The following is a 26758-nucleotide window of genomic DNA, read 5'->3' as shown; positions in this document are numbered from 1 at the left end:
TCAACTGTGATGTTCATGGTATAAGATCTGTAGCATTAAGGAAATAAATAAATCCTCAATTTTGTGATATTTAATACCTGTGAAAAAATAAGAGCTCACAAAGTAAAATATTCTTCAAAAACAAATGTTTTGCAGAATGCAAAGCTTTTGAAAACATGGTGTCAAAAACTGATTCTGACAGTCAGACACAGAACATGAGCTTTTCTATTAAATATCTGTTAAGAGAACATAAGTCTTTTGCTGTATATAGTCTCTCAGCTGGAACAAGCAAGTCCACAAACAACTTTTCATTAATCTTTTTTGACCTTTTCACCGAGAGTTATTTTATGAGTCAAGATTTAGTGACTAGCATAGTTATTGAATGATTAGGGAGGTCAGCTGGCTTTAATCGCATCAGAAGTATTCCCCTTTACTTCAGAGCTATACACAAAACCCTTCTATCTATACAGGTACTATCTGATCTAGGTATTATAATTTCCTAACTTAAAATCACCTACTTCTCTCATTTCAAGTTCAATAATTTCATTTACTCATTCAATGCAGGCACACTAAAAGCAGTTGCAACTATGCAAAGTAAAATAGAGTTTCAGGTCTTCACATTTCTTGTTGTGCTTTTCTTTCTCCCAAGACAGGTTCTTTACCTACAGGCCCTTTATCATCGTGGAAAATTAATCACATTACTGCTTCGAGAACAATAGCATAATGGCAGTCCCTCCTCCCTTGACTGTCATCATGTCAGCAATGTTGCAAAGTCACGTGGTGACTTTATTTCTCTTGATTCCTTTAAGGCACCCTTCTCCGTTATAATAGCACGTTAGTTACTATCATTGAACCACATTGTAATTATAATAATATTTTATGGCTGTATGGTGCTTTTCACAGTATAAAATACTACTTTCAATTATATCTTGTTCAAAGACTTTTACAAATAAGAAATAATTAACCCTTTCCCAAGAACTCTGTAGGAAGTAGGTTGTAACAAATAACACATGCACTATTTCTTTTATTAATTCCTGTCACTTACTAGTAGGAAAGGAAGCTATAACGTAACATCATCATAGTTTATCATTAAACCTCAGATTCCAGTGATTTCTCATTTTGAAAGGACAAGTTGCTACAGATGACTTTAATAAATCTTCCATTTTTCAATAATACATTAATATTTTGGGTTTTTAATATATGACTCAAAAGAATAGCATGCCTCAGGAAGAAAATTTGATTTACTGCATTATGAAATAAATCACTCCTTTAAACACTTGATTTAACAAAATACATTGTAAACCACATTGTTAAACTTGAACCCCGGCATCCCTGGGAGGGGATGACGACAACGTCTGGGCCCAAAGCCAGAACGTGTGGCTTGTAGCCTGAAGATCTGTGTTTCCAGCAGTTTCAGGTGGTGTAGGTGGTGCCTACCCAGGTAGTTCTCTTAAGGACCAGGGTGCTGTGAACACAGAATTGCTGAACTGGAAGTCATCTGGATAACTCTGAACATCTACCTACTAAAGATCACTGTTGGCTATTGTAAAACAATTATTTCAAAGGAAGATGAAACATGTTTCCTGCCTTCGAAATATAATGAAGGATTACCTAAGTTTAAATTAATGAATTTAAAGTAAATTTAAATTCATTAATTTAGTTTAAAAATGCTATTGTTGAATAGACTACACCCTAAAACACGGCATGCCTGAACAATGTGAACAGCAAGTTTCTCCTTCACTGGATAAAGTGTAGTGAATCAGAAAAAGCAATCAATATGCATTTACATTTCCTCATGCAATCCTCTTATTCTTAAGCATCTATTTGATGCTTCCTTCTAGAGCCAGTCAAGTTTACAGCGATTGAAATTACCTTGGGTACGGACAGGATCTGACATAGGACTTGGGTCACTGAGACCTTGGGGATTGATTGCTCTGACCATGAACAAGTAGATTGTATTAGGGCGCAGTCCTCTCACAGTATAGAGGGTGGTCTTTACGTGATTGGCCACTGTCTGCCAGCTGTTGCTCACGGATTGGCTGAAACATGAGCAGAGAATTCATTTAAAGAACAGTCATAAAGATGTTAGAAATGGAGTTGGGTATCAATGACAAAGGTTAATGGCTGAAAATTAAACACATACACACACAACACTTGGAGTGTTCAGCCCAATAAATGAAACATCTGGATGATTTCAGTTTATTCAACAACAAAGCCGAGCCCACCTAACGGAAGTGCCATGCACAACAAAATTAAACTCAGCCCAGGAGATGTGACAGCCCTTTGCTAACGCACAGCAGCCCACTAAATGAATACCTGTAAAAGGAACAGAGGCCAAGATCACAACATCAAGTTTATACAATAAGTATGGTCCTCATAAATGTATATATATACCTTGAAAAGAATTAACCTGTAGAAAGAATAAATGGACTACAGAGTAAATTATGCCAATACATTTTCCTGTTACAAGGTGTGTTTTCTTTTGCATCAATTCCACATGCAATATTACAATAGAGCCTTCTAAAACTACATATCTGTAAAAGAAGAAAGGAAGCATGTAATGAATATTTTCCCTTGGTTACATTTTTAATAAAATTTTACATTACACAGTATTGTGATTTCTCATCTCAGAATAGTGAAATATCTCTGAATTAGTGTGTGTGGACCCCTTTACTGCCAGCCACAGATGGATGCCATTTTAGGACACTTTGTCTAAAGTCAAATGCTACTTTCGCTCAGAATGTGCAGCAAATGTGATTTTCTGGGCTGTTTGTTTCTCAGATGTCCTGAAGCATCAAAGCATAAAAATATAGAAACACAGAATTTTGAAATTTGAAAGCTATGTTTCTGTCATTACTTAAATATAGATAGAAGTCTAAAATGAAAGTGACCATTTGTCCTAATATTTCCAAAGGTCAGTGGCTCCCCCTCCAAATTTTATAATATCAAATAGAAACCCATGAAAACTGAGTGTGAAAATATTTTTCCTATTTGTGTAATTTTATCAAATTCCCATAAGATACTCTTTCTAATGATACCTGAAAGTCATGGTCCAAATCTTTGAATCAATGACAATTATTCCAAGTAACACATGGGAGGATCTTTTCCTACCAGGTACTGGAAGCACATGGGATAAATTTCCTAACTGGTTTTCAGTTTTCTCTCAGACAGAGGCAAGAGATATATTTAAATATATAGCATATAACCATTGGAATCATTTTAAGTTCTGCTCTAATTGTTAGGAATATTCTAGAGTTCCCTGCTTCAGTAAACATCACAAAACTTCAAAATACTTGTGCCTAATTAAATAGTTTTCAGCCTATTTTTAAAGCCCAGATTTCTATCTTAGATCCTTTCAATGATCAAGAAAAAGAGAGGAGCTAAATGATTATGTCTTGAATTAGATCTCCACAGACTTAGGCATGGATAAAACATATTTAATCTTACTAAGTTATTAATAAAAAATCAAAGTCTGTTCTTGATTAAAGCCATCTATAAAATATAAATTCGTGGAGTGCACTGATTGGACATGTCCTTCAAATAAAAAATAGCATGGCTTAGGTGGGATTTTACTATATAGAAGCTAGAGCAAAAACCCAATGGAGAAAAAAGGAATTGTCTCATACCTGAAAGCCTCAATGATATATGCACTTGCTGGAAGGGTTCCAGGGGTACCTGGTTGCCAGGATAAGGTGACACTGTTCTTAGTAACATCAGTGACCTGTGGTTTGGATGGTGGCCCTGGCAGGTCATTCAAATCGTAATTTTTACTGATTGTTGCTCCAGATTCTACAGAGGAAAAACAGGAAAAAAAAATCTTTATTCCTGATCTCATATGTTGACAATGATGATTAAAAGAAGGAAACGAAGAGTCTGTTAAAAGAACATGAATTACACAGTGAACAATTTGTCTTATGCATTTGAAGTATACAAATGAATATTTGCCTCACCAACATGTTAATATATGTAAACTTTACTGCTACTTCTGATAACTGCAACTGCTTACATTAGAGGAAATTAAATAGCAAGGTTATCAAGGATGAATTAATAAAATCCACAAATTTGGCCACTGTTGTGGCATAACTGGGAGAGCTGCCACCTGCAACACCATCATCCCACACGGGCGGGCTGCAGTTTGTGTCCTAGCTGCTCCACTTCTGGTCCAGCTCCTTGCTAATGGTCTGAGGAAAGTAGCTGAAGAGGGGGCAAGTGGTTGGGTCCCTGCCACCCACTTGGAAGACCTGAATGAAGTTCCTGGTTCCTGATTTCAACTTGGCTCAGCCCGAGCCATTGTGGCTATCTGGGGAGTGAAACAGTGGATGGAAAATCTCTCTCTCTTTTCTATCTCTCTGTAAGTCTGTAACTCCGACTTTCAAATACATAAATCCCCCCAAAAATATGTAAAACCCACAAATTCATTTTTATGTGCCAACTGGTACAGTTATTAAGTGTGGCACTGACTGTCAGGACTTAGATTTATATTAAGTGAATTTAAAACACTTAATTTGTTATTTGATAATGTGCTATCACTAAAGGGAGTTCAAGATTTCTGCTGTTAAGATGATCGATACAGGGCCAAGCATATGGTGCAGTGTGGGTATTCCATATCAGAGTGCCAGTTTGTGTCCAGCTCCCTGTTAATGCTCCTGGGAAAGCAGTGGAGGACAGCCTCAGCCTCTGGGTCCCTGCTGCCCATGTGAGAGACAAGGATGGAGTTCCAGGCTCCTGGGTCTTGCCTGTTCTCGAGCCTGGCAACTGTAACCATCTGAGGAATAAAACAGTGCATGGAAGATCTCCACCCTTCCTTCTGTGTGTCTCCCTCTTTCTGTCACCCTTCCTTTCAAATATGTAAAACAAATTAAAAAACAATCAAACAAGAGAATTGACAAGGAAAGACAATTCTCAAAGAACTCACCAGTCACATCCAGCACTGCACTCCAGGAAGTCTCTCCACTTGAACTTGTAGCCACACAGGTATAAGTGCCAGTATCTGAATTCTAGATAACAACAAAGAGAATTTAATTATTTTAATCAATTTGTAGAAAAATTATTCACTCTCAACTAGGTAATAATGAATTTCATAAAATGTGAGCTATCATTGTCTGAATTATGCATTAAAATCAATCATATGTAAACATAAAATGTTAACATAAATGCAGATAATTCTATTAATAAGATTAACTCAAGAGTGTTTAAAAATGCACTTCTATAATTGAATGTTACTTGTTTGATAAGCTCTAGTTGTCTCCTTCCCCATGGGAATACTCTCATCTCTTAATTGCCTTTTTTTTTTTAAGATTTTATTTATTTATTTATTTGTGGGGCAGAGTTGCAGACAGAGAGGTGGAAACACAGAGAGGTCTTCCTTCCACTGGTTTGCTCCCCAAATGGCTGTAACAGCCAGAGTTGTGCCAATCCGAAGCCAGGAGCCAAGTGCTTCTTCCAGGTCTCCCACATGGTGCCTGAGCACCGGGGCCATCTTCTACAGTTTCTTAGGCCATTTGCAGGGAACTGGATTGGAAGAGAGCAGCTGGAACATGAATGGGCACTCACGTGGGATGCGGGTGCTGCAAGTGGAGCCTTAGCCTTTTATACCATAGCGCTGACCCCTTCTTAACTGCATTTTATGCTGGGGCTTTACTATGTGAGGTTAGATACAGATATTCCAGGATCAGGTTTATGCAGAATCCTATCAACTTACAGAAAATCATGAGTGCAGTCATTTCTGTCTCAACTGTATTTGAATAAATAAAATGTATCTAGTAGCAAGTAAATATGAGATAACAGGGAGGGGCACAGTTCCTCTCTTTTTTGAAAGATGCAAAGAAAAGTGAAGAAAGAAATTTTTTTTGAAAAAAAGAAAAATTAAAGTTTTGCTATAGAATCTGTCATTCACTTACATATAAGTTGCAGCAGTGTGACAATGAATGAAATCAAATTATATCACTAAAAGCAAACACATGTTATCTAGTGACTGAAATTTTCAGCTGAAAGGAATTGTAAAAATTATCTAATATATAAACTCTTTTATTCATACTTAGAAGTTGCCATTGCATCAGCCACTTCAAATGTTTTTGTTATTCAGTGAAATGTGGCAAAACCTTTTAGAGTTGATAATACCATTAACAGTTCTATTTTGCAAAAATCGAAGGCAAAAACTTTCATGATTAGACCTGGATAAAAGCCCCAAGATCAGTAAAAGATACAACCCCCAAAATCTCATACACAGCAGACAATATTCTTCACATTAATTTCGGGGCGAAGGCAAAGTGAGACAGGGAGGAGACAACGATCAGCAAAAAAAGACAATGGGAGAAGACATAGAATTAAAATTCTGTGATGTGCATGAGTCTAATTGTTAGTGAAATATGGGAGTTCATGGAAAATTGTATCTGCTCCATTCAAAACGTAAGTGCATCGGCAACTCCTGCTTTCACAATTGATTCTCAGGTAAATTATTTGTGCTCAGATGTTACTGCCTTTCCACCATTTTAATTGATTTTAATGTCATTATGTATTTTACCTTAAGTCTCAAATGGCTCAGGCCCATCATTCTTGGCCATTTTATCTTGGCACAATTGTCTTATATTTCACAGAGGGAAGATGGGAATGGCTATTGTAGAAAAAGCCATTCTTTCAAATGCAGCTATGCACACATTATAGTCATTAAAAATCTTTGCATTTAAGAAGCATCACTCACAAACTAAATATAATGAGCCGAGGTTGGATTCTAATGGGATGTTCATTTGAATACGGTCCTCAAAAGAGTAAAAGAATTTGCATTTTATTATAGCTGTTGAACTAAAATGTAGCACTTGTTATTACGTGCAAACGCTAAAAGAAGAGTGGGTAGGTAATGCTTCTTAACTGCATCTCCTTGTCATTGTATGGAGATACAAGTCTGACATTAGCGGTGGTAGGTGTGTTTTAATGAGTATTGCAATATTCCACGTCTCATAAGATACAGATTCAGTTACCAATTAGCTGGACTATAACACAGTATATACATCAAGTTATTTTTTTCCCCTTGCATGAAGTACTGAAAAAGAAATAGTGGGACACAAAGGAATGCGACCTTCAGAAAATCTCTCTTGGCTGTAAGAGTGATTGCTGGAAAACCCATTTTTATCTCCCGTTGGAGACAATCATCTTACAGAAAAAGAACAACATTTTCTTGTTGGACTTCACCAAAAGTGGTATTAAAAGTCTAAATATCACTGCTCAAATGCACTGTCGTATCACGGTCATCATTACTACATTCCTTTTCATCTCTTTGGCTTTAAAGAATGTCTCTTCTGGGCCCCAATGCCTCGCCATCTTTCCCTTTCGTCCAGAACTAATGGCATAAAAGGAGATTAATGTCTGGCACACTCTGTCATCTGCTACTGTGCTCATACAGCTGGCTGCAGAAAGGCCCCTAAGGGGCTGGCATCTGACAGAGACCACTCAGAAGCCTGTCACAGGGCTCAAAGTTTCTTAGACATCAACAAGTACCCACCTTCGATTGCTTCTTTCCAACACTACTAGAGATCTTGACTATTCAAGTACACCCTTTAACTGCACAACACAGAGAATACACATTAACCTGCATGGCCCATGTCTGCCTTCAGCCCAGAGAGAGAGGGTACAGTATTTACACAAAGACAGTTGGCCTGAATGTTTTAATAACTTGCATTTTGTTCAAAGAAGGTTAACAATTAATTTACAATCAATAAAATGACAGGCTCAATGCAGCAATATATTTTTCTTTTAATTGAACTTGGCATCTTATTTTTTTCTACTTGGAGCAATAGTAAATGCTTGTGTCTCAAAATTAAAGTTAAATTATGTATGTTATCGTAATAAATGAAGCATTTATTACTACATATGTGTGTGTGAGCAGCTGCAAAAATGGAAGCATTTTTCTTTTTGGCATATGTAACTGTATGAAATAAACAACCAGATTAACATGTAATTGCAAATATATTCCTATCCTAAGAGAAGAACTCTCCAAATTTTGATCAAAAATATGTCATAAAATATTTTTACTTTCCTCTGTGGCTTCTGAATGAGAAAATTAAACAATACTGTTTTATGCTGATTTGCTTCATCTTAGTCCCCAATTTCTACCTGGACACCAGATTCCAATACTGTTCTTGCACAGAGTAATTTTCAATCAATTTTTCTTCATACACTATGACATCAGCTATCTTAGTTATGGCTCTGATGCCCAGACTTATGATCTCCATAATATACTATCCTGCCTTAGTATAGCATTTGATGTCTGAGGTTGGGAGATAGGGAGATTTGCCATCCTTAGTTAAATGAGTTGAAAAAACAAATAGGGCCCCAGCGCTGTGGCATAGCAGGTAAAGCCGCCACCTCCAGTGCTGGCATGCCATATGGGCACTGGTTCGAGTCCTGGCTGCTCCACTTCTGATTCAGCTCTCTGTGATGGCCTGGGAAAGCAGTGGAAGATGACCCAAGTCTTTGAGCCCCTGTACCTGTGTGGGAGATCCAGAAGAAGCTCCAGGCTCCTGGCTTTGGATTGGCGTAGCTCCAGCCATTGTGGCCAACTGGGAGTGAACCAACGGATGGAAGACCTCTCTCTTTCTCTCCCCCCCCCCCATCTCTGTCTCTGCCTCTCTGTAACTCTGCCTTTCAAATAAATAAATATTAAAAAAAAAAAAAAGAAAGAAGAAACAAATAGAGGACGAGGACAAGCTGTCCTCATGTTCACATAGTCCTAGCATTTACACTTCATGGAATCCACCTCAAATGTGAGTGCGACATGTTGATTGGCATCTGGTGAACAGAATGTTTCCTGAGTGTCAGGTTGTCACATTTGTAATTTGTTACACAGCACTGTAATGCCCACCTTGCCGGAAGACGCTTTGTTCTGACTTGAGAAAGCACCCAATACTTTAGTGAAGAACCACATGGCAAGGACTAAAGACAGCCTCCAGGAAACAGTCCTCAAAAAGCTAATGCTGTTAGTTCAGTAGCCAAATGAACTGAATGCTGTGACACTCATGTTGCCTGGAAGCAGATCAGTCACTAGCCAATCTTCAGATAAGGCCACACCCAAAGAGCCACCTGGTTGCTGCTAGTGAACCCTTGAAGCACAAGAACCACACAGGCTTCCAGCTCACAGAAAATGTGAGACAATGGATGTTGCTTTAACTTGTTATAAATTTGTTAATATTGTTACATAGTCTATACATAACTAATACAATATTCAGAAATAGACATTTTATTTTGCATGGCTCCTGAGGCATATCCAACTGGTTAAGTTTCCAGGAATAGTCATTATCATGTAAATTTCAGTTAAAAGAAAAACCATGGCTTGTTCTTATTCACAGATTGAAATTTAAACTCCATTGCAATTTAATCTAAAATATAAGCTTTTCCACCGGCAAGGCAAAACTGTCTCCTGTATGCTCAGGCTCATCACTTTATTTATTTATTTTTTTCACAAACATGCTTGGCCAAGCCAATTTATTGACATTTTCCTACACTCTTTGTTAATGAGAGTAAACCGGAAACATTTGTCACTTTTAAATTATCTTAAACACCCTATTACTATCATAACTTTATGTATTGAAGACTGCTAGTATCATTGGCTGCTTACATATGGAGTAGATGCAGGAGTAGGAACTTTCTAGGTCTGTTATGGATTTATGAGTTACCTAAGTCCAATGACCTTCCCTCTAATTTCAATGCATCATTTTAAAACTATGAAAAATATTTCCTGGTATAAAATGTATAGCAATCATGTTGGAATGTAAAATTTTCAGTTCACCCCAGTTTTTCCCTAGGGCAATACTTAGGTTAAGAAGAATACCCAAATAGAAACTGTATATTACTTACCCGTAAATTCTTAATCTGCAGCGTTCCTTGCTCTTGTATGGTCGCTCTTGGATCTCTACCCAGAAAAGTAAATCCCTCCTTTAACCAGCTAATTACAGGAAGAGGATCACCAGTGGCTTTACATTTCAGTAATGCTGTACCATCTACTGCTAGTGTCTGATTGGCTGGGCCTTGTAGAATTATGGGTGGAGGTCGATCTGTCAAAACTAAAGGACAAAGATATTTTCAGGATATTTTAACTTCTATGAAATCCAGTAGCTTTGACATACAAAACTGAAAGTAAGGTAAAACCCACACACATATTACTTACAACTCATCCCTGCATATTCTGTGCCTATCATATATCGATATGATCATATCGATCATTTATTCACACTACACATCATCTGTATACACTATCTAAGGCCATTTTGTTGTTTATTGCTTATTCTGTACTACTGATAATTAAAATGATATTGGCATAAATTCTAACATTTTAGGAAAATAATCATATTAAAAGCTTAACTTTATTAAAATGAAAATAAAATACAGATAACTTATGGTAGACTGTTGTAAAATGCTCATTTTCTTTCATATGCATATTTGTGAAAGCCTGTGTAGCATCATATGCATAGACTCAAATTTCATTTTTACTTTTATTATAAATATATACAATACACAATTTCACCCTTTACAGTACCAGTTATGTGCTGTGTTTATATAAGCTAAACTTTTTCTGTTGATGTTAAAATACTAGATAATGAAGAATTTATTTCTAAATTCGTGACATTGAGTTTTCAACTACAGTCATATCACTTGAATATGTGGATCTAACAAGTACCTATAACTGATAAAGAAAAGCAGTCCAGTTAGACGCTGTTTATAGTATGACAAAAATAGATTTTACATGCAAAATCTTTGTTTACCTATATATTCATTCCTGTGGTCATCTGGGTAAGATTTCCATAATTTCATAAGCTTTTGGTTCAGTGTGCTCTTTGTTTATGAGATACCGTTTTGTAACAGTATCTTCAGTACCTTCAGAAGTATTTAATAATGATTTAAGAAGCACACCAGAATGTACGGCATAATTTAAAAGGTTGACAGAAATATGGAGTAAGTTGGAGGTGAGACTTCATCTAGAACTCATTAAAAGACCATCTGAGAATGAAATTTACATGTCCAGGTCCAAGAAAGATTATCTTAGAAAATATTCTATAAAATTTATCACAGACCTCGGTTAATTATCCAAAATATGCCACTTACTATATGTATGTGTAGTTAATATATTACACAAATAATATAATGCACAACACATAAAAGCATACATATTTCTCAGAAAGGAAAACAAATACAATGGTTTTTAATTATTGTTAAATAACTGTGATAAGAATAATCTTTTCTGAAAAGGTTATCTTGTATTACAATCTACATAATCTAAAAAGTCACTTGGCCTAAGGCTCTATTTTTGTTTGGTCATGAGCTTCTGTAAACCCCAGTTTATACAGTGCTCTATTTCCCAATCTATACACACCAGCTTTATCAGCATTCACAGTTTTGGGAAACACAACATTAAAATTAATCAGGCTTTTCAGAGCTTTCTATGAAAAAGCTGTTGAATTTTAATTAGTAGTTATGACATAGAACCTCCATAAATCATGATATTGTGAACTTCAATCTCTCTAAATCTATGACATCATTCTGAAACTCTAAGGAAAATTAAAAAAAAATGCTTATTTCCAAAACAAAAAGAGCTATTAATTTCACCGATTTTTTGGTAGCATTCTTCACTTTCGAAGTAAAATACTCTTAAAAGAATGTGGAAGCATGATAGTATAACAATTCTGATACATCTGGCAATAATTGGGAAAACAGAAACTCTCTAAGTTTTATGGCATTTAATTCCTTTTGGGTCAAAAATAGACCACTGCACAAAATGCTACAATTTTTTTCAATTTAGTGGGAATACTAGTCTGCATTATCTTAAATGATGTTTGTTCTTTGTTTAAAAAAAAAAACAGGTACACAGATTCAGGTAAGTTCTTATAACTTTTTATTGTCATGTCACTGAAATCATTAGATGCAGCCAAAGGTTGTCGAATTAGTTTTTTCTTCTCTGTTTTACTGTCCAAAAGAGTAGTAGCTCATCATCTTTGGAATGAATTTGATCAATAAAGTAATTGAAAACCTCCTGGCCAGAAGGAATTTTCAGTTTCAAGGATGTGATGGGTGAAAGATGACCACATGTTTCCCTGACACTAAGGCCAAAGGTTAAATGAACATTTAGGGTTTCCAGTGATCTGTGAACAACTCCATGATCTTCTCTAAATATGCATTATAAATCTTCAATAAACTGTTCGCATATGATCATGCCATGACATTTACTGTCAATATAAATACATTTCACCTCCTCTGTCCTGTTAGATTCTATTGGTTCTTCTCACAGAATTCTCAATATAATTTTCTAATTTTTGGAGACAAAATGATAAAGCTGAAGAAAAAAAGAAGAAATGAAGAACAGTGCTCATGAATTAATGAGGTCTTTTAGAGTATTTTGAAACTCAAGTACATTTGAAATATCTTAGCTCAGTCTATAATCAGTAAAATTATCACTCAACATAGCACCTCTCATCATCACTAGCAATCTCATATGAACACTTGAATTAAAAATATTTCCAGAAAATGAGTCTCAGTGCAAAAATGGAACAGAAATATTGCTGTAGATGGAATAATCACTTGTTTCTCTGAAAATGGCATATGCTTGCATTCTACAATGGAATTTCTGTTGGCTTGGATTACCCTGAATCATACCAAAAATATGTTCAAAATGAAAATAATGGCTCTCATTTTATTAAATAATTAATAAGCCTAAAAATCAAAATGACTAGTCTGAATAGAACCTGAAGTCAACATCTAATGTGGCAGTGTAACATTTAGAGTTATTTGTGTGTGTATTTAGGTTCTTGAAGCTGGATTTCTTTACTGTAAAAATCAACAACTCTAATTTCCACCATATGTTTTTTTGTCTTTTTTTATTACTATAAGTAGACAAGATTTCATGCATTCTATAGGTACAGTTCCAAGAAGACAACCACACTTCCCTCCTTACCCCTTTCCCTCAATATCCTCTTCTCCCTTCCCTCTCTTCCTTTCATCAGTTTTTCCAAAGACATAATTTTAATCCACTCTACATTCACAGGATTAATTTACCACTAACCATAATATTCAACAAGTAACAAGTAGGAAGTCCGCAGTTTCACAGGATTATAAACAAGGACTAAAAACAATCATATCAAAAAATGTCCATTTCACTCCTACACATGTGAATGTTTCTACAAGACTATGTTGACTCTGTGATGGTTACTTAAATACAAATCAATGTAGGAATGAATATTTCAGTCTGTTGTAAAAAATTGTTCAGAAAATTTAAACCTGATCATCTCTCTTTTAATTTTGACTTCAGAAAAGCCATAAAGCCTACTGTTTGTGATATTTTCCCAACTAAGTTTTCAAATGGTTTCCTTTTCATTGCATCGGACATACTTTTGAATATCTACCTGTTTCATGAATCACATCAGTCACATAAACTGCCTCTTGTAATTTAACTGTTTGCTTTCTACAAGCAGTTAGTCTTTTTATTTATTTATTTATTTATTTGTTGACAGGCAGAGTTAGACAGTGAGAGAGACAGAGACAAAAGTCTTCCTTCCCGTTGGTTCACCTCACAAATGTCCGTTACGGCCAGTGCGCTGCACCAATGCGAAGCCAGGAGCCAGGTGCTTCTTCCTGGTCTCCCATGCGGGTGCAGAGCCCAAGCACTTGGGCCATCCTCCACTGCACTCCCTGGCCACAGCAGAGAGTTGGACTGGAAGAGGGGCAACCAGGACAATCTGGCACCCCAACTGGGACTAGAACCTGGAGTGCTGGTGCTCAGGTGGAGGATTAGCCTAGTGAGCCACCGTGCCAGCCACAGTTTGTCTTTCCAATAACAATTTATTTCTTCACTTAGAAGGACTTCAGGGTTTATTTTCTATAAAATACTATAAGGAGCTAGATGACAGTAGATATCTTAAGCATTATATTTGGAATGTTTCAGACTAATACAGAATAAAACTTGGGCTTTGAAATAAATAAATTTAAAAAAAACTTGGACTTTGTCCAGAATATCTTACTTTCCGTGTAGACCTATCTGTAGATTTTTGCTGATAGAGGAATATATAGAACTTTAAAAAGATAAAAAAGAGAACTTTAAAAAGATTTTAAAAATTACATTTTATTCTTTAAAGAACTACGCAGGTATGATAGATCAAAGATCTTGTCCATTTAAAGAAGAATTTCTCATCACTGCTACCCTTGAACCTGACTTCTCCTTTCAGTCCCCTAGCCGTAAGTCTCTGCAGCAACAGCAGGTGCAGCTGTCAACGACTCACTATCCACACAGCCACTGTTTGTCTCTTCTATTTATTCCCATTCTTGACATGGTGCTGAATCAGGCCTTATCGTGAACAGATATTAAGAAGTACTGCCTTTCTACTAATTTTAAATGACCTTTTAATCTACATGTAAATTTGAACTGCATGAAAGCACATCATATTTCACCAGCACAGACAGAAAAGAATCAGAGAGACCACAGACTAAGGCTCTGATATCTCAGAAGCCAGCACTGAGGGACGTAGAGGGAAGAACAAAACCAAAATTCCTCATGAATATAGGAGAGCAAGAAAGCACGTTCAATTTAAGACATCACAGAAAAGTGATCAACTTTATGCTCAGATGTTCATGAAATACCAAAACTCCCAAGCCGTTAGTTGTAACAAATAAGCTGCTGTTAAAAAGCAGGCTATGCACAGCCCTACATCCTTTTCAACTTTTCAATCCATGAATGTAGGTGCCTCAGTTGAGATTCCAAGGACATATGTGCAAATAAAAAAATAGTAATTTTGGCATCCATTGGCACTTTGGAAGGTATTTAATTAATTTAACTTAGTGAATGTATAATTAAAGTAATAAGAATGTCATAATGTGATTAGCTAACTAAAATTAATCTCTGTTTCACTGATAATATTAATTTTAATAACTCCTCCTCTAGTAAACTAAAATTATTAATATGTATTAGAAGAAATCATGTCAGTATAAGTTTAAATAAAAATACATAGATTACCGTTCTAAACACCAGTAAATGTGATGTCATTTTTTCCTTCTTTTTAAGATTTATTTATTTGAAAGGCAGAGTTAGAGAGAGAGAGAGAGAGAGAGAGAGAGAGAGATCTTCCATCTTTGGGTTCATTCCCCAAATGGCCACAATGGCTGGGGCCTAAGCCAGGAGCCTGCAACTCCACTGCGGTTTCCCACTTGGTTGGCAGGGGCCCAAGTACTTGCACTATCTTCTGCTGCTTTCCCAGGTACATCAGCACAGAGCTGTATCAGAAGTACAGCAGCCAGGACCTGAAGGAGCACACATATGGGATGCGTGCACTGTGGACCGGGTGGCTTAACTCACTATGGCACAACACTGGTCCCAGTATGATATCATATCTTTAAGATAGTGCATTCCTATATTTTTTAAGAATAAAATTGAATGCCTTTGATGTTTTTCTTTGGGAAAAAAATGAAATTAAATTAGGAAAATCAGAAACCATTACAAAATTTTTACCTTTCCTTGATTGAAACTCAGTAGACAAACATTGAGCTAAGTGAATAAACAAATCAGAAAATCCATATGAAATTAGAGTCAAAATTTTTATCAGACAAATTTAGTAACAATAATATCTTACCATCAGTAACTTCCAGTTGTGCCTTTGCTAAAATGCTTCCTGCCACAGTTAAGGCCTGGCATATGTAGTAACCTGCATCTGAACGCTGAATGTTGGTAATGGTGAGGTCTCCAGTTGGCGACACTGAACATCTACTGTTGGGCTGCTGGGGTTGGTTTGGGAAAAGTAGGTTCTACGGAAGCAAAGAATCTCATCAATATTCTGTTCTTACTCAAAGGAAAATAATGCTAGCAGCAACTATTACAATTAAGAGACAATCACTAGAAAAAAGAAAGTACATGCATTTAAAATTGTATAGTACTGAAATAACTAAATGACACCCACTGGATTTCACTGGGAAATTTTTTTTCCCATATCATAGGAAAATAGTATGTTCCAAGAAGTTTGCATGCTCTAGTTGAAGGGATAAATGCCTGTATTCTGAAAAATACTCTCTGTATTTGGGTTCTGTGTTTGGCCTAGCAGTTAAGACACTGTTTCAAATGCTCAAGTCCCACATCAGAGTGGTTGCATTCAATTCAAGACTCTGGGTCCCAAATCCTGTTTTCCACAAATGCAGACCACAGGAGGCAGTAGGTGATGGCTCCAGAAGCTGGGACCTGAACACCTGGGTTGAGTTCCCAGCTCCCAGCTTGAGGTCCAGGCAGCTCTTGTCACTAAAGTAATTCAGGAGAAAGCCAGTAAATGACATCTCTCTCTCTCTCTCTCTCTCTCTCTCTCTCTCTCTCACTGTGTGTGTGTGTGTGTGTGTTTGTCTCAAGACTTTAAAAAATAATCTAGGTATTTACCTCAACAATTTTTTCTCCTGGACTTTCTACTAAATGATTAATATCTTTGGAATATGATTTCTAATTCTATAAAAATAGAATAATGCATATCTGATATCTCCTAAGATACTGAGATGTTCCAGACTGATGCTTTACCTATATACATGCTTTATAAACTTCAAAGTAGTAAGGAATGTAAAATATAGGGGCTAGCATTGTGGCTTAGTTGGTTAAGCCTCAAACTATAATGCTAGCATCTCATATCGCAGCCAGTTCAAGTCCTGGATGCTCCACTTCTGATCCAGCTCCCTGTTAATGTGCCCAGGAAAGCAGGGGAAGATGGTCCAAGTGCTTGGGCCCCTACACCCATGTGTGAGACCCAGAAAATGCACTGGGCTCCAGGTATCAGTATAGCACAGCCCCAGTTATTATGGTCATTTGGAGGAGTGAACCAGTAGATGGAAGATCTCTCTCTCTCTCTCTCTAATTCTGCCTTTCAAGTAAACAAAAATAAATGTTTTAAAATGCAAAATACAACTTCTGATAATTGTTCTGAATACTTGGTGGATTCAATTAAATTTAACTAAATACTTCTAAATTAAATACTTCTAAAAATATTCAGAAGTGTGTGACTGAGACTGACACAATGATAGCCAAAGGTACCTCTGGTATAAGGTTTCTGCAGTCTGTAACAGCCTGAAGAGGAGCAATGAACAAACATTGCAATCTAATTAAGATTTTACAAATCACTGAAACTAAAAAGAAGCTGCAGAATGTTTCTGAAAATATACTTGTGAATGTAAACAATTTCATAATGGTGTTGTAAAGATTAGCTTACTATATATCTCATATTAAGTTGTATATACTGCCTAATTACAAACGTTTAAATGTTCTTACATGAGAGCAGTAACATTACTGAGGGTGACCTCTGTTGCTTTACTAGTGTTCAATTAAGAAAAACATTTGGGTATAATAAATCATATTGAGATATGTTTTCAAGCAGGATTATAAATAAGGACATATCAATTTTTATGTTGTATTTACTTACAAAAAAGAACATTATAACCCTCTGGGATATGTTTCTCAATATAGTAATTAATTTTCCAGGTTTATAATTAAACAGTTTCAATAAGTTGCAATCAGGAGGTAATAACATTCAATTAAAGGCACAAGACACATTTTCACCTTAAAATGTTTTTACCCTTGAAGTAATACCAATGGAAGAGGATAAAATAGGGTATTAACACTTTTCAATTACACTAAATGACTTTAATCCTGCAAATGATGTCCTACTTTAATTAGAAGCTCTTCTCTTTATTGCAACATGATGGATGTCCACTTTATTATATTCAAGTGTGACACTATAAGCCCACTTTACATAAACATTACCATGTTATTAAACTCCTTCCAAAAGGAGTGATGTTTGCTAGTATGTCAGCAATATAATTTCAAAATGCTGTTGCTCTCTTCTAAAATTTGTATTCCTATCTAAGGGTAGACGTTTCCTATATATGAAACATAATTTGAGAACAAGCTAATTCTCCTGTGGAGTTCAAATATATTACTGAAATAAACCATCTAACAGAGAAGGGTCTAAATTTTAAAGCCACTTGAAAATGATACAATAACTCAAAGTGTGCACTTTCCTACAATTAGCCATTAGAATACTAATTTACATAGCACTAATACATCAGATGGGCTTAATTCTCCCTGGGATCTCTTCCTTTCTACAATGTATTGTAAGTCCACCTTCTAAATGATTCGTTGACATGGAAAATGGCATTTGATTGAGGTTAACCCATCATCTTTATTCCCTGCTTGCATGACATAGGCAAAGAAAATGGATTACAAGCAAAACCCAGGAACTCCATAGAGCTCTTCTTGCCTTGAAGTGCCTGGCTGTCCTATTAGTGCAAATTGGCATTATCAGCACATATTGAGGAATATGGACCATTAAGTCTAGGCTTTTAACTCTTTCTACTGCTGGAAAGTCATAGATCACCACAAAAATTGGATGCTGGAGACAGTAAGACCAATTTATTTTCCTAACATCCTGGTTCATGATTTGAAAATTTAAAATTTGTTCAAGCAGTTCTTTTTTTGTTCTCAGTCTGTTCTCTGTCTCTCTCTCTCTCTGATGGGGAGGAAATGGTGAAGAAAAGAAAACTAGACCTAATATTATAATTAAATCAAACTAAACCTAAATAGAAATTTTGTGTAACTCTGAGCAGCAGTATTTCTAGAATTGCATGCCAATTTGTCAACAGAAAAAAGGAATACTACTTCATCATTATTTTTCTCAACATCATTTTAAAATACTGTATCCCATTTGCATATCGTCTGCTTATTGGACTATAGGATCAAGATGTATTTTATACAATATCTTCCATGCAATGTGGAAATGTTATAATAAGATACATGATGATGGCTTTCACTAAATACATGGATGGATTTAAAGAATAAATTTGCAATAATCAAACTGTTTTACATCATTATATTTACTATCAGGTACATCACAGCATCTTCAACTTCATAATATGAAAAGCATTTGTACATATAAACCAACTTATTTGTGTAATCTCCATGACTTAAAAGAAAGGGGTTTTATCTTCATGTTTTAGATTAAGAAAAAATGAGCTTCAGCAAAGGTAAATAGAACTATAAAGACTGTGCGAGTCATATGAGGAAAATGGTTTTCAAATTCCTCTTCAGGGTGGTTGTGTTTATGTAATGTGATTTCACACTCACTTTGGAGTCATGGATGCTTTTATATGAGATGAAGTTTTAATTGAAAAGTTAAGGAATTCTAAGTAAAAATCTCATACTTGCTAAATGATAAAAAAAATTGGGACTTATGGTCTGGAACAGGTCTGATGTTGGACAAGGCGGATGCCATCTTCCCTTAACTTCTAATCACCAACTTCATCTCCCCCATAGCACAGAGGAAATGATTCCAGTGAGGAGGAGTGTGGAAAGGAAAAGGGACTGGGGATGGTACAGGAATATATAGGAACCCACAATGAGATATGATGGTGGACCAAAACTTTCTAAGGCTGCTCTAGTGAGATAGACATATGTGAGTGCTAATCTCTCAATGTATCTTAACATATTTTCCAGCTCTGACATAGTTTCTGGATTTCATGGAATTTTTATTGACTTCCATTGAAAGTGAACATGGATTAACAACAAAATGTGCTGAGGGAGAACACAAGTAGAGTTCTTGTTGAACTACATGTCTCCTCAGGAATAGTTCTGCGGATCCTAGAACGAAAGTATGGGTTCCTCGGGAGCACACAGATACAGTTTTAGGCAAAGGGCACAATTTCCGATTTATACTAAGGAGGAAATTCTACTCACTGTCTCAAAACCTAAGCACCTGTCCGTGTTTTAGCCAAGTTCTAATGTAACATATTCAACAAGATTTTTTCAGAAATTAAGAGATATCATTGCACTAGTGAGGACAAACCAAAGCATTTGCAAAAACAAGACAGGGGTTGGCTCTTTCTGGTACACAATGTGTTATCTCCCGTCTAAACCAACAATGAAAAAATACCCTTCTTAAGTGGAAGCATAACTAAATTAGTGATTTTTGAAAAGTCATTTATGCTAAGAGTGGGGATTGACATTCTAGGTCAATTAAGGGAATAGATTTTCACTTTTTTTCAGGAACCAGGGATTATTATAAGTATTTTATATACATTAACTCACTTGATCATACAAAACAACACACTGGAAAAAAGCAAAATTATCTTTACTTTCAGGAATTTTAAATAGATACAAAGGTTCTGGTTGGACTTTTCAAAATAATTTCATTACACTGGTTTGAACCTATTTTATATAAGACACAGAACTTCGCAAAGTTTACATTAGCACATAAAGAATGCTGTACTGGAACATCGGATATCCGCTTGTTTTAGAATTCTCTCATTTTTTTTCAAAGAAGAGAAATTTAACATCGATAACAACCGAAGCAAGGCAAACTGTAAGGAGCCCCAAAGAGAGGAGAAGCACAGAGACTTCAGTAAACAGGCCTCACACTCACCTGGCTTCCTTCTTTCTGCCAAAAAACAGCTGGCTGTGGGTTTCCTTTAGTTTCACAGGGAAATGTCACTGTTCGACCTTGAGCAACAATCTGATCTCTTGGCCTAACCACAAATTGTGGGGGAGCTATAATTTAAAAGGAAAGAAAGTGTGTAAGTATCAACTGTTGACAAAGAAAAAGATATCAAAGAGGAAATCTGGTACTAAATGGATTGCTCAGAGCCAGAGAGAGGCTACAGCTTTTGATTTACTTCCACACATCTCTCAAAACACAAAAGAAATGAAGAAAGAAGACTCTATCAAATGTGGAGAAACAAGTAAACTTATTAGCAGACATATCTTAAGCATAGTACCTTGCAATCCTGTGGCCTATAAGCTTGCATAGGAAATTAAGATTTATTATGATTCTAGCATTTCTAAGAAAAAACATGGGTTCTGGTTATTGAATAAACACAGAAATAAAATCACTCCTTTACACAAACTCTCCTTTGTCTAAAATCAATCTATTGGCAAAATGGATTTTCTTGCAATATTTGCAAAATATTGAGGTACAAGGATACCAGAAGGAGTAACATATGAACTCTATTCGTAAAGTGCTTATATTCTAGAATTCAAGAAGAGAAGGGTTAAATACATTGAAGAATTGAAGAGCAGTATAGCATACAAAATAACTAACAAGAAATGTATTTAAGCGGCTAATTCAGTTTAATGTATTTCATTTAGATAGATAAGCATTAGTGAACTATTACAAAGCTCTACTGGGCACCAAAGACAGAGGGATGAAAAGCTTTTATCCTACTGCCATCAAGTAGTGCACAATCTAATGGAAAATAAGACAAACAGGGGCCAGCACCATGGCGCAGTAGGTAAATCCTCTGCCTGCGGCGCCAGCATCCCATATGGGTGCCGGTTCTAGTCCCAGTGCTCCTCTTCTCATCCAGTTCTCTGCTATGGGCTGGAAAAGCAGTAGAAGATGGCCCAATTCCTTGGGCCCCTGCTCCCACATGGGAGACCTGGAGGAAGCTCCTGGCTCCTGGCTTCGGATCAGTGCCCCTCTGGCCGTTGTGGCCATTTGGGGAGTGAACCAACAGAAGGAAGACCTTTCTCTTGGTCTCTCCCTCTCACTGTAGCTCCATCTCTCAAATAAATAAATATTTTTAAAAAGGCTTCAAAATTTAAAAAAAGACAAACAAACATGAAGACAATGACAACTTACACAAAACTGTGCCAACAACTATATAAGATGATGGTAAGTGAAACCACAGAAATATTTTCAGATCACAGTGGAGAAGCACTTAAGTTACAGTATATATAATACATGTGATAGAGTTTAAGAGAGAGAGAGGAGTCTTTTGTGTTGTGGTAGCCAGGAAAGGTTTTGTGTAGGAAATGCACATTATGGAAGCTTTGACAAAACAGCAGCATTCAGATAAGTGGGAAAGTAAACAAATTCCAAGCAAAGAGCTCACAGAGCAAAATACAAGAAGAACACATGCAACATGCAGAATGTAACTTGGCAACAATGGAGGGCCCAAGTTATATCAACATCACTGGTTATAAAACAAAGCTTTTATTCTGCCTCTTCCTAAGTTGGGATAGACAATCAGAATTTTTGGATGCTCTAACCCTGCAATACATACAGTATGGGTAGGTGGGGTGTTTAAGCAATTAAATAAGGGATTTGGTTGGGAGACTAGTAAAGTGCTATAAGCAAACATAATGAGACAAAGACGCAAGTCATTCAGAAGAAATGAAAAGAAAGGGATAGGGACAAAAATCCCAAGGAGGTTCAGATTTAAATGATAGAGAAAAAAGTGAAAACTAGTACACAGTGTAATGAGTTTTCACATGGTCATTTTTATACCAATATCCAATTCTCTTACAGAAAAAAAAAAATTTGATGATTTTTGCAAACACCTGTTTCTACTTTAACCAGTCACTTACATAGAAAACATAGAAAAACAAGAACAAGAAAACACTTTAAAATTAGCTATAATCATTAGAACCTGGTGTACATGGCAACAGTCTTAAAATCCAAACTGTAAAGATTTCTAACAATAATGTCCTGTAAAGACCTTCACCCAGTATATGAGTGTAGATTCAAGCTCGGAGTAAAATATGGGGTAGCCCAAGTCCACAGCCAATTATTCATCCTTATAAGAATGATAGCACTGACAAAGCAACAGCATGGTTTGGATTTTTTTTCCCCAAAACATTCAGCAAGATTTGTATTTACTTATGTCTTTGGTGCCCTGTTAGACTGCCTCCTAATTCAACACATACAACACATACCCCAGGGACAAAAAGGATAAATCTACTAAGTTAAATTTTCTTTTATAACTGTAGATAACAGAAGACACACTCCAGCAGTACAGAGAAGCCAGATTTATGGACCTATTTGAACACAGGGTGCTTTATGTTGTATTGCTTTTTCATGATATTACTTGCTCTCCATACAATCTTCCCCGTATTTCTACACAATTCTACTAAATCAGCCAATACACTGATGATTTGTACCCATGTTTTCTAATGGGAATGATATAGTTCAAATAAAAGCTATAAAATTGCTTCAGGAGAAACTCTTAAAATACTATAGTGTCCATTTTTCAGTAGAGATGTGAAACCACTAGGCCTTTGTACAAAAAAACTAAAGGTTTAAGGTTAGTCTCTGTCATCTATAATATTTTAGAAAAATGCTATCTCTCATGAAAAGTCGAAGAATCAGTGAATAGTTCTTTGTGCTTTGTAATCAATCCAGTAAAAGAAAAGCAACAGTGCCCATATGGACAGCAGCTAAGGGAGAAACACTGAGTAATTTAGTTTGTATCTTATCACTAGAATTTACAAAAATCAGCTATTTAATAGTCTTTAAGAAAAGTCACCTTTTCAACTTATCAGTTCACTTGCAATGCTTTGGGCCAGAAATAATTTAAATTAGCTCATATGAGTACTTAGTACAATTTTAGAGTCCCAGATGGACCATTCTGTCCTCCTTTGTCGATTTTTATAATTTAATAACTGATCATACATATGATTAAATCATCAAATATTGAATGAAAGCAGTGAAAACATTTTATAATTTTAAGTATTTGGTTCCTTACCTATCATCAAAATGTTTAAGGAAAATGGAATTTCAAGAAAAATTTACTTTGGTGCAAAAAATTTTAAAATCTATGCATAGTTTTTCAGTAATACCCATTTTCTACGAACTTTTTAAATACTCCCTAGTATTTATTCCAGTTTATTATGAATATGCTTTATTTTTAACTTCTCCAATAGCTTCTTTTCATCAGAACACATGCCAAACTGACCTCACTGAAAGGTGAATCATTTTATTGTTCTCAAAATGAAAAAAAAAAAAAAAAGCAGGACATTAAGACTGTGGAAGTATTTAACAAAGCAAAAAGTTTAGCGTATCTGAGTCTCTGAAAATGTATGTCTTTTCCTATTGTTACCTAAAGTTGGACCATCAAAAATAATTACATCAATCACTTTTGCTTTTGTAGACTCTTTCTCTCCCTAACATCTTACACTGCAATCTTCAGTGAAGGGATATCAGCTACAGAAATTTATTTTTAAGGCTTTTAAAATGAAAAACTACATCAATATTTCCTCTGATCACAACTACAGCTTCAGTCTTTCTGCCAGGTGGCAGTGAAATGGTTTGAAAAGAGTCCTTGGCTGATAGCACCAATGGGAGAGAGCAGACTGAGGTGACATTTTATCAACATAGCACAATGGTACCATGTGTGCTATACATAAAATGGATTTTTCTATGATGGCCTTCATTAAATATAAAAAACCATAATTATGTCCTCAAGACAACAATTCAAAACACACATTTAAAGCCAATGTGCATGAAAGAGATTGAGTTATAAACTGCAGACAAATATACTAGTTACAGAAATGGGAGTTTTCCTATATATTTCAAAAAAGACGGCAAAATTAGACAAATCTTTTCTAGCTATGATGTGATAACATACTTGCTTAATCTGCCGAGTGATTATACCTTATTGCTTTGGCTATAAGAAGAAATGAGCTTCAGCAAACACAGTGGCACAATTCAGTGTTTAATCAACACAGGTTGAAAAACAAGAGCTCTCTAAGAAAAGCATGTTGTGTGATAACCCAGAGTAGTAGACCCAAATATAACAAGGTCAATTAAGATGAGAAGTCTGGGAGAGTTCACTTGAAACTGTGTTTTGAGACTTTAAATACAATGCACAGTGAATTAGATTTGAGTTCTGCTAAATTATGCTTTGATACTACACTGAGCCCAAGCTGGCTTCAATCAAAGTCACGCTACAGCTCTGTTATGCTAATGCCTGCTGGTGAGAGTGAGTGGGTGATATGGAAATCAGATGGCTGAACATGAGTAGGAAGCATAGGCCATGCATGAGGTGGGCTTTGAGACGAGGGGATGGAGGACCCTAAAGGTTAATCACATCATGTTCGGAGTTGTTTCTACAGGAAAATATGACTGTGTGTGGCAGGCATTAACATGGAGTCAGTCAGCGGTTAGGTACATTAATATGTGATACAGGGTGGTTACAGGCATACTCAGCTGCTCTTGTTCTTTGGGTATAATTTTTTGCCTCAATGAATAAAATTTTTATTCAGTATTAATAACAATTTTGAACTTGGTGACAAATTCAAGTGGCAAGAAAGTTTTTTCTATTTAATAGTATTTGGTTATTAAATGTTAATATTAACATATTTTTAAAACATTCTCTTTCCACACTTCCTTGAGTTGAAGATGAGCTTAGTCACAAACTATGTATTCCAATAATAATAATTAACATTTAGTGGATGCTCATTAAATGCTGGGGAATATATTAAATCATTCCTAGGCAGTATTTCATTTACAATTTTAAAAAATCTATGATGTGAAGACAAGTAAACTGAATTTGCTGAAGGGTACATAGGTTCTCAGTTAGAATAGCAGACAGCTTGGTTCATTCCAATGCAACAGTCACATCTCTTTAACATTGAGTTGTTATGTTAATTTGGTTCATTTCAAATCATTATCTGATTCACTGATAATTTATCTATTACCAAATGGAAAGGTAAACATTTTGTTCAACAATTTTCAATGTTAGAACATTCAAAAAATCATAACACTATATTTCTCAGAATAATTTTTTATTATTAAGCTAATTACAAAAAAAGTGTATGCTTTTTATATACCTGTATTACAACATTTCTTAAATATACTTTCTTCAAGTAACTCTTTATTCAAACTTACAATGCTTTATATTGTATTGCGATGAAAACCTGCAAGGCTTGATTAGACTATCAGTCTAATCTCAGTATAGCATTTTGACTTCTACCCACTGGATCAAGATTTAGTCTCCCAAAACTCATCTGTTCCCACACTAGGTACAGCAGACCAATTTTCTTCCAGTGACTCACATATGCATTTGCTTGTTCCTGTGGTTAACCTATCCACTATCCTTTGATCCATGTTGTCTACAATGATCTTGTATTTGTTTTGTATTCTTTCTGATTTAAGATACTTGCCCTTGCTAACATTATTTGGTTCACTATTTTTGCCCCCTGCCTATACAACTTCCTTCCTCTCTTCAGTGGTAAGCTCTGACTGATACGGGGCGAGACTCTTCAAAAAGCAAGAACTAAGTGAATTTCTTAGAATAGGAACTTCAAAAAAAAAACTTTTGATCTACTCAATATTTTTTTCCATCACATTATACCTGAAGGATATGACACATTCCCACTAGCAATATTGACTCACTACTGAAATAATTCACATGGGGTGAAGACAAAATATGTTGTTGGAAAAAAAAAAGGTTGCTAAGCAATTCTGATATAACCTTCAGTAGAGACTGCCCCTATATCAAATTTAAAATTTCTGGCCCCAAACTATAGGTGAATTGTACTATCCCTGGAGAACAAAAATACATAAGACAAATGCAGGAATTGTGTTAAAATCCATCCTAGAAGTTGCTATAAAAAATTATTTACCAGGTTTTCCCAATCAAGAAACAGATGAGTCATGTTCTTACAATGGTATATTCACCACTAGTACGAGATTAATATGTACTCAAAGTATAATCAGAACAGGTTGGCTTCTAATTGATAAATGAGTATTGTTACAACATATTAAATTCTATTTAATCTTTACTATTTAACAATTTAACATTTCATTTGATTTTTAAAGGCATATCAGTTAATATTAGAATGCATATGTGTCTTAAAATATTTGCTCTAAAGCTTCACATATAATGCAGTTCAGAGGAAGCAAAATCTTTATAAAGGAAAATATAAATTAGAAATAGAGGATTTAAAAGAATCATTTTTATAAAGCCAATTTAATCACATTTTATTCATTTGCTACTTGCCATTATTTCC

The 26758-nt window shown here is 35.6% G+C and overlaps 1 protein-coding gene across 1 annotated transcript in view; it reads right to left on the bottom strand.

The window, feature by feature from the left end:
* Positions 1 to 26758, bottom strand: part of ROBO2 (roundabout guidance receptor 2) — a 622866-nt gene that overhangs the window by 84353 nt on the left and 511755 nt on the right. The window contains exons 8-13 of the mRNA XM_062175939.1: positions 20391 to 20515; positions 15582 to 15753; positions 9829 to 10034; positions 4895 to 4976; positions 3606 to 3768; positions 1852 to 2018 (exon numbers count right to left, since the gene is read on the bottom strand). Coding sequence (XP_062031923.1) covers positions 1852 to 2018; positions 3606 to 3768; positions 4895 to 4976; positions 9829 to 10034; positions 15582 to 15753; positions 20391 to 20515 — 915 coding nt within the window. The remainder of the gene's footprint in view (positions 1 to 1851; positions 2019 to 3605; positions 3769 to 4894; positions 4977 to 9828; positions 10035 to 15581; positions 15754 to 20390; positions 20516 to 26758) is intronic.

The sequence above is a fragment of the Lepus europaeus genome, chromosome 2 (assembly GCF_033115175.1).
Source record: "Lepus europaeus isolate LE1 chromosome 2, mLepTim1.pri, whole genome shotgun sequence".
In the NCBI taxonomy this organism is placed as follows: Eukaryota; Metazoa; Chordata; class Mammalia; order Lagomorpha; family Leporidae; genus Lepus; species Lepus europaeus.
The sequence above is the reverse complement of the archived record's forward strand: the minus strand, read 5'-3'. Positions and strand labels throughout refer to the sequence as shown.